We start from the raw sequence: 9,360 nt of genomic DNA on the forward strand, positions 1-9,360 counted from the left end.
TCTCACCTTTCCAATGGAAATAAATGATTTAAAATACGAGGTATTTTTTTGAGTTAGAGGTGTTTTAAGATAAACAAGTTTTTACACAAAAAGTTCAATAACTCTGTAACGGTTGAGATTTGATGGTATGTGTAGAACAATTCTTTTTCTCCAAATATGACAGTCTATCACCCCCCGAGAGGTTCTTAACCATGAACCAAACACCCTGTATACACGCCTAATGATTACTTCTAAAGTACTCATGCATTATTTTATACTTTATGAACTAGTGAAATAATTTTACATAAGTCGGAACATTGAAATAGTTATTACTAAAATTTGCACGAGATTGAACGCAATAACTAATGTTGGGGAGACTTGACCAAGATTTTATGGGGAGACATGACCAAGTGGCAATGAGCCGTAGAAAGATAAATTTTTTTCTGATATTTACTATGCTGTCGTAGCTACTGTTAGTGTTAAGCACGTCACAAAAATCCCACATCAGTCCATATCATTTTGTACTAGTAAACAAAGTTAGTAGTAATATGGCTGATTTCGTGACGTGTTAATATGCAATGTAAGCAGTACAGTTAATCCTTAAAAGGAAATGCATTAAACACAGTCGAAATTTATGCAATGCAACCCTTTTATATTTTTTACTGCTACCTAATGACCTCGATAATATGAAAAAAAGGATTACAGTATTATTTATGTCATTATTTTTTGTTCTGATTTTTCAAAATTTTCTTGGTGAAGTCTCCCCAGGCCTTGATCAAGTCTCCCCGCAGTGGGGAGACTTCACAAAAAAACGATCTCAGACAAACTTTTATAACTTTTGAAAAAGTAAATTAAAAATTCCGCAAAAAATTATGAACACGAATAATACCTTTCTACATTATATCCCAATGACTTTGGAAGGATTGAAAACTTTTTTAGAGATTTATGCAGGTTTAGCTGAAAACTTGGTCAAGTCTCCCCATGTTCCCCTACATGTGGGGCAGAATGATAAATTGCAAATAAGGGATACCTTCTCAAACAGCAAACTTGATGTTTTGCAGTGCGAGTGCACTTTAACTCGTCGTCTACTACCCTACTCCCCCCAATACGAGCATCTATCTACATTTTCCGGTATGCATTATGATGTCCTGAAGGAAAAGTTGTCTCGAAGAAAATCATTGTGTTCTATATGTCGATCTCTCCCTATGTCGATGGTTCCTTCAATATCGACATAGAGAGAGTTAACTGTATTGCCAAAATATAATTAGGTATGTTAATTTGATGAGACATTTTTGTTAAATTTTATTCATAACTTTGACGTTAAATCAATCACTAATTTAACAGAAACAATAGGAAAAGTTAAGTTTAGGGGTTGGAAAATTATCCACGCTTGTCCACAGAGAGTGAGAGAGAGTAGTCTGGAATGAAGGCAGTATCTGTCTACGTGGTATATGAACGGTCCCTTGTTATTATCTGTGACAGGAGGACGTCAGCAAACTTTACTGTATTGATAAGTCAATACATCGATTTTCTCAAACAATCATAAAAATTGCGATGCGAAGTGCATTCATGACCTGGTGTAGTCATCATTTGATCATACACACATTATTATTACAAAATAACGCCCGCCGGTTGCGTGCCGGTAATAGAGGTCAGTTTTCCTTGACGGCGGTCGCTGCAAGTCTTGTACGGGGTTAAATGGGCAAACAATGTAGAGGTAATGCCGAAGCAGCTTTTTAATGCGAGAAGGCGTAATAAATTATGAAACACCATCACAAACGTATTTTGTTCTACAAATATCAACATGATGGCTGAATTGCATGAAATCCTGATCTGCTTTTAAATGCGTATTGGAATGAAATATCCTTCACAATAGGGATTTAGTTTTTTAGTAATTAGAGGTAATAAATACAAAATGTACATATCACTACAAACAAAACTAACATTTCCTTTGGAATAGTTTTTTTTCCAAACTATTACCGCAATTTATTAATGAGAGATAAATCTGTACAAATCGTATCAACAACTTTATACTTTTCATCACATGAACCTACTCTAACCTTCGCTCATATGACGTGTAAGCTGATCTTGTTCCCGAATCGACTCTCGCGTTTGAAGAGATCTTTGACGCCACAAACGGGCGGCTTGAAGCAAGCTTTGTGAATCATCTCCACGATCGTCTGTAGCCTTTTCGTCCTTATCCTGCATGCCAATTACCCCCAGCTCAAGGTCGACATTTTTCTGCGGCAACCGATCGGGAAACTCCCTTGAATAGGAAGAATCAGAGCTACTCATGCTTGAGCATGAGGTTGACTCTCCCCAAGCGGTCCGCTGTCGCCGTGTACGACGAGCCTTTACAACCACACTACCGCATAGAGGTTCGCCGGAAGTCAGTTGATTTTTTATTTTGGTTGCATCTGTAGAGGTTTACAACGAATAATAATTAGAAATCTTCAAAATCTTGATGTCTTCATTTTTAATCACCGGCAGTTGCAGGTCGTACATTGTCCAGCAGTTCAACAGTGACTGCTCTTTCCTGCTGACTGGTGGCCGGTCGAAGTGAATGTTCATTCCACATTCCATCCCCTATGTTGCTGTACTCCCATCGACCTCGCCGATCGTCTTCTACGTTGCTTGACGAACCGGAACGATTATCCAAACTGGACAAATCTGAGTTTTCTTCGTGAACCGCTTCGGAGAATGGAATCTCGTTCAGGCAGCGAAGCTGAGGAATGTTTTCCTTCAACGTCAACCGTAACGACGGATGCTCGGCGACAAAGTTTTCGCGCAAATCCAAAACCTCGAGGTTCTCACACAGAGCTAGGAAGGTACAGCTTCCGAGATCTGTGATTCGATTACTGTGAAAATATGATAGTTTCATTATATTCAGTAGGGTTCCGCTGGGAAAATCTTTTTAGAATATTTATATAGTTAAAGATAAGTATTATACAATCATGGATTATGTGCATACATATAACTTACCCCTTCAAACTTATCTTTTTCACCATCACTAAATTCGTACAGGGACCAACCTCCTGGATCTGGTTATAATCAGCAACCAACTCTTCCAGTGTCTCCAGTCCGCTTGTCCCGTCCAGGTTTTTCAGACTACATCGGCTAACGTTGAGATAAACAAGAGATGTCATATCACAACCCAAATCCCTCAGCGTCGTTACAATACTGCCCTCCAACGTGAGAGCCTTCAGATTTGGTATGAAGAACGGAATTCGCTGCAGACTGGTCATGTGCGAAATCACTTTGAGCTTGATATCGGTTACACGGTGAAGCTCGTTACCTCCAGCTGCCTGGCGCTGTTGGAAAATCGAAACCGTCAACGACGCAAATGCATAAATATATTTTGCCAACGAAATCATACCAACAAATCTTCTATCGTAGGCTCGGCAGGAATCACAATCGGATAGTATCGAGTGGGTGCTGGAATAAATGATCGTTCGAATGGAAGATTCGGTATGGCTAATCGGAAGCCATTCCGCCCCGCTCGATTTCTGTTCATCAAATTTCGGATGGCCACAAATTGATTTTCGGGTTCATTCACATTGTTCGGTTGTTGCTCGCGATTATCTTCCAACGGATGCTCATGGGACACGGGTTCCGACGATGAACTTGACGACGGTCTATCTTCAGCCGGAATTTGCTGTTCGGGCATTGCTAGTTTGCTATCTGTTTAGTTAAATTGCAAAATAATCACATCAAAATAAAATGTGGATTTTCTGATCGAAACCCAGAAAAACAAACTCACGGCGTTGCTATGGAAACAGTCAAAGCGCTTTCGTCGGGGTCACTTTTCCGCTTGGATAGCCACCCTGGCAATATTTCATTGATGCACCAAGCTGTGTTATGATAGAGGGTACGTACAGAGATGACGTGAACCCTTAAAATGATATTATGCCCGCATTTGTTGCCAAGCGATAAAAGTCAAGAAGTCTCTTCTGCTTTTTTAATACCGTTTCAGCTATTTTATTACGATATAATATTTGAGAAAAGAAATGCAATCGTCATAATGAAGAAACGAGGAAAAGGTAAAATGTATGCAAGTTGTACTTCTTTATAAATTTAAAACCTCTGTGTAAGGTCAAGTCGGCTGCCACATACTGATGGGATGTAATCGAAATGTCAAACCCCACTACGAACGCAAATATTGTGCTACTCGCATTAGTTTGCTAACCGAATCGTGCTTCGATCTCGATATTTTATCATACGAACGTCTGTGCTAACTGGACTTATTTTTTTAACAGTCATCTTTTATAATTAACCTAAAAAATGATTAATATTTCAAATTGACTGTTTTTAGCAATCAATACATGATAACACAATTGGCACACTTCCAACCAAATTTTCCCACTCCCTGGTACTTGCAGAGTTGAAGAATATCCTATATTTTGTTTTGTTTGTTGCGTCATCTGTGGATAGTCACAACTTACCTATACATTTCGTTTTCATAGTTTGTCCTTGAGAGTGCCTTGTAAAGGTGTTAAAATTCGATTTTTGTTCATGACTGCGCAATCGAATTGTTATTTGAGACGATAGAATGAATTCGATTTTGATTTGAGCCGGATGATATTTGATTTCATTATAATTTGACCAACGTTGATTTGACTGAATTAATTTAATCTGTCGAATTAACCATGGCGGAGAAATAATATATATGAAGTAATAGAAATACTCAGCCGTGCTGTTCCATTAGGTTATTTACTTTATCTTATATAAGGGCCAGAATATCCTAAGGCACAATAGGACATTAATCAGATCGACGACTGATTACACTCTTGATGCAGTTGTTCAAAGAAAACTGACGTGGTTTGACGTTTTAACAAAACTAATTTTTCCTCCGATATTATCTATGTGCTTTAAAGATCCTTGAGGCTTATATGAGTTATATCAGCACTATATGCATATATCAGGCTGGCGATAATGCAAAATTTTGTCTGTGCACAGAAAAAAAATCCGTTTATAAATTCATGAACAAAAAATCACGTGAAATGAAAGATTTACGATAATCGGGACCAAGCTCCTGAAACTATGGATAATAAACCTCGTTTTCATGAAGCTGTGTGTGCTTTTAAAAAACTAGTTTGCGCAAAACTATTCATGGCGTTACATTGTAATTTTTTGTTGGGTTACAATGGATGTTCTTTGGACATGTATAGCTTTTGGTATGATTCTTGACATTACTTTGTGAATACACTGGTTTGTAGTATATGAACTAAAACGATGTTCATGATTTCAGGAGCTCAATCGTGATTTTCGTTATTCCTTATCACGTTATTGTCATTTTTAATTCATAAGTTTAATATCGTATTTTTCTAGCAGAGTAGCACGATTTATGTTCATGGTTTTTTTTCGGATTTACTCACGATATTCGTAATTTATATTCGCGGATTGTGATATTTTATTCACGAGTATCGTGCTGGATTTTTCTGGCAGTGTAGTGTAATTTGTGCTCATGATTTCAGGATCTCAGTCATGATTTCCGTAATTTTTGTTCACGTTATTGTGATATTTTAATCACAAGTTAAGTGATTCGTGTACATGATTTCAGGATCACAACCACGATTTTTAATATTTTAGTCACGAGTAATGTATTTTATGTTAATGATTTCAGGGTTTTAGTCATGTTTTTCGTAATCTATATGCACGTTATCGTGCTATTTTATTTTTGAGCTCACGTTCGAATTTTAAACGTGGAGTAATGTTATTGATGTTCATGTTTAAATACTATCGGATGATCTTTGAGGTCCTAGTAGTTTTCTTATAGCTGCTGCTCGGACCTATTCTTGGTCGCTATAGGCTAGACATAACTATGTTAATATATGACAAAACCTAAATTTTGCGAAATAGTTCACGTGAAAATTTCAAGACCATGTGCAGAGTTACATGAAATTGAAAATGATTACGGGTGTTTTCTAAATATTACAAGTACTCAAAATAGATCATGAATCATGTACTACGAATCACGAATCCATGAATAATATTTTATGCTTTTGTGAACTATTTTACGAGCACGAATGGTCAGTCGTGGAAATTATACTAGGAATCATGAACCAGTTCACGAACACATGAACAATGTTTTATGATTTTGTGAACTATTTCACGGGCACACATGGTCAGGTGTGACTATTATATTAGGGATCATGAAACAGCTAACGTTTCTATGAATAAGATTTCATGATTTTGTTAACTATTTCACGAGCATGAATAATCAGTCGCTAGGAATCATAAATCACGTATACATGAATAATATTTTTCGTTTTTGTGAACTATTGCATGACCTCGAATGATAAATCGAGACTATTATACTGAGATTCATGAATTAGTTCACGAATACATAAACATTATTTCGTGGTTTTCCGCTATTTCATGAGCATGAATTGAGCGACCGAAAATAAAATCCGCAAAGCCAGAACATGCTTCGTAAAACCCGTTTTAAATATATTAGAATATAAATAACGGATTTAAACTTCAAGCATAAAAATCCTTTGTAAGAGTCGGATAAAAAACCTTCAGTATAAAAACCGGAAAGAAATATATCCAATTCATACAAAGTAGCTTTTTTAGCCGACTTTTAATCTTGAACATCAAGATATACGGATTCGCCTGCGAGTGATTTATTTATTTTTAACCGGTCTTTATACTGGAGGTTCATTTTTGCCGAGTCATACGGGTGAACATTTTTAAGCGATTTTTATGCTGAAGGATCTCTGTCCGATTTATACGCTTGAAGTTTATTTCCGATTTTTATATTCCCCGTATTTGATACGGGTTATACGAAACATGTTCTATACTTGCGACTTTTATTTTCGGCGACTCAATTGTGAGTTATGACTAATTAGCTAAAATTCAGGAATCAGTTCACGTTTACATGAATAACATTTTATGATTTTGTGAACTATTTCATATTGAATCGTGACTGATGTATCAGGAATTATGAACTAGTTCACGGCGATTAAAATGATTCATGAATAATATTCCGGGTTTCGTGAAAAGGTTCACGAGAAAATATATTTTGATTTTGTGAACAACTTTACTACCACGAAATCCAGATCATTTTCAAGGATGTAACAAATCATGAATCTGTTCACGTCGCACAGTCAGACTCTGAATAATGTTTCAAAAGCCATGAATAAAATCACAAATCAACCTTTGTTTTTATGAATAGTATTCATAAAGTTGTGAACTGATTCATGTACAGAAAATCGATTTGATAATGGTATCTCCGAAACAGCGACTGAAGTTTACAAATCAAAAACAAATATCTCCACTAAAATAAGCGTTATATAGGCGTTACTGAATGCAAATGGACCATAATCATAAATTAAAACACATGATTTTTGTTCATGATCCAGTTTTTTTGGAACGTAAAAACGATTGTTCCAGAATTCAAAGCACTTTTTTCACGATGTCGTGAACATTTTTTTACGTGTGCTTTGATGCATTTACTATGCAAATGTAGAGCTTGATTGCATTATAAATTCTGAAATAGTTTATTTATGCAATATTAGTGCATGTAATATATAACGCTTACAGTGCAATGATTTAGTGCATATCTGCCGAATAACGAATCATCACCTTCTGATGATTTCAAAAGCGTTGTTTCATGTTTTAGCAGAAATGGACTTCCAATTTTTAAGTTAGTTTTAAGTGTTGGAAGTGTGCCGCTCTAAAAATAGTGAGTAGTAAGTAGTAAGTAGTAAGTAGTAAGTAGTAAGTAGTAAGTAGTAAGTAGTAAGTAGTAAGTAGTAAGTAGTAAGTAGTAAGTAGTAAGTAGTAAGTAGTAAGTAGTAAGTAGTAAGTAGTAAGTAGTAAGTAGTAAGTAGTAAGTAGTAAGTAGTAAGTAGTAAGTAGTAAGTAGTAAGTAGTAAGTAGTAAGTAGTAAGTAGTAAGTAGTAAGTAGTAAGTAGTAAGTAGTAAGTAGTAAGTAGTAAGTAGTAAGTAGTAAGTAGTAAGTAGTAAGTAGTAAGTAGTAAGTAGTAAGTAGTAAGTAGTAAGTAGTAAGTAGTAAGTAGTAAGTAGTAAGTAGTAAGTAGTAAGTAGTAAGTAGTAAGTAGTAAGTAGTAAGTAGTAAGTAGTAAGTAGTAAGTAGTAAGTAGTAAGTAGTAAGTAGTAAGTAGTAAGTAGTAAGTAGTAAGTAGTAAGTAGTAAGTAGTAAGTAGTAAGTAGTAAGTAGTAAGTAGTAAGTAGTAAGTAGTAAGTAGTAAGTAGTAAGTAGTAAGTAGTAAGTAGTAAGTAGTAAGTAGTAAGTAGTAAGTAGTAAGTAGTAAGTAGTAAGTAGTAAGTAGTAAGTAGTAAGTAGTAAGTAGTAAGTAGTAAGTAGTAAGTAGTAAGTAGTAAGTAGTAAGTAGTAAGTAGTAAGTAGTAAGTAGTAAGTAGTAAGTAGTAAGTAGTAAGTAGTAAGTAGTAAGTAGTAAGTAGTAAGTAGTAAGTAGTAAGTAGTAAGTAGTAAGTAGTAAGTAGTAAGTAGTAAGTAGTAAGTAGTAAGTAGTAAGTAGTAAGTAGTAAGTAGTAAGTAGTAAGTAGTAAGTAGTAAGTAGTAAGTAGTAAGTAGTAAGTAGTAAGTAGTAAGTAGTAAGTAGTAAGTAGTAAGTAGTAAGTAGTAAGTAGTAAGTAGTAAGTAGTAAGTAGTAAGTAGTAAGTAGTAAGTAGTAAGTAGTAAGTAGTAAGTAGTAAGTAGTAAGTAGTAAGTAGTAAGTAGTAAGTAGTAAGTAGTAAGTAGTAAGCAGTAAGTAGTAAGTAGTAAGTAGTAAGTAGTAAGTAGTAAGTAGTAAGCAGTAAGTAGGAAGTAGTGAGATTGGAGAATATTTCGATTCAAATGTTTACAGGCAGGCAGCCCGAGCATTCGAAAAGCCCATAATACCCCCATGGTCATGGGGTTTGACATGGGTGTTTGAAATGGATTCAAACCATGAAAATACCATCACCATGGTCCGGTAGATCCTATATAAAATACCATATGTTTGTGTATTCGTGGATTATTGAAACCATTTTATGGTATCTTGATGGTTGTGAAATTTGTCGCGGATCATATTTAAGGTCTTTTCAAGGGGCTATGTGGTGTTTGAACCCATGAGTATTTGCTCGGGAGGCCCGATGAGAGGGGAGTCAGTCAGGGCACTTGCACTGGAGCCCGGATCATATTTGGGGGGCCGCGTTTTTACCCGGATAGAAGAGCAATGAAAATAGTAATAGTATTTGTTTTGTAATTATTCGCCTTATTCAATTGTTATATGATGAAAGCGTAAGAAAATTAAAAATTTATTTGATAGTTGACATTTGCTTAAACAAACTTTCTTTAGGGGGTTGTCTACTTTGTGTACAAGTTAAAAAAAAACTAGTTTTATTACTTGAATCGACGGAAAACACTAT

General features: G+C 35.6%; 1 protein-coding gene across 1 annotated transcript; it reads right to left on the minus strand.

Annotated features, from left to right (window-relative positions):
* Positions 1–1,964: 1,964 nt before the first annotated feature.
* On the minus strand, positions 1,965–3,729 carry LOC131690037 (uncharacterized). The gene is made up of 4 exons (XM_058975494.1): positions 3,356–3,729; positions 2,962–3,290; positions 2,464–2,837; positions 1,965–2,396 (listed from the first exon to the last, which is right to left on the minus strand). The coding sequence occupies exons 1-4, from the start codon at positions 3,644–3,646 to the stop codon at positions 2,035–2,037; spliced, it is 1,356 nt and encodes a 451-aa protein (XP_058831477.1). The 5' UTR covers positions 3,647–3,729; the 3' UTR covers positions 1,965–2,034.
* Between the last annotated feature and the right edge of the window lie 5,631 nt (positions 3,730–9,360).

This window comes from Topomyia yanbarensis, chromosome 3, assembly GCF_030247195.1.
Source record: "Topomyia yanbarensis strain Yona2022 chromosome 3, ASM3024719v1, whole genome shotgun sequence".
Lineage (NCBI taxonomy): Eukaryota > Metazoa > Arthropoda > Insecta > Diptera > Culicidae > Topomyia > Topomyia yanbarensis.

Coding starts and splice junctions, on each gene's coding strand:
- LOC131690037 (XM_058975494.1), bottom strand. CDS start 3,646: ATGCCCGAACAGCAAATTCCGGCTGAAGATAGACCGTCGTCAAGTTCA. Junction 2,838..2,961: donor AAAAAGATAAGTTTGAAGGG/GTAAGTTATATG, acceptor ATATTTTCACAG/TAATCGAATCACAGATCTCG. Junction 2,397..2,463: donor TGTACGACCTGCAACTGCCG/GTGATTAAAAAT, acceptor AAACCTCTACAG/ATGCAACCAAAATAAAAAAT.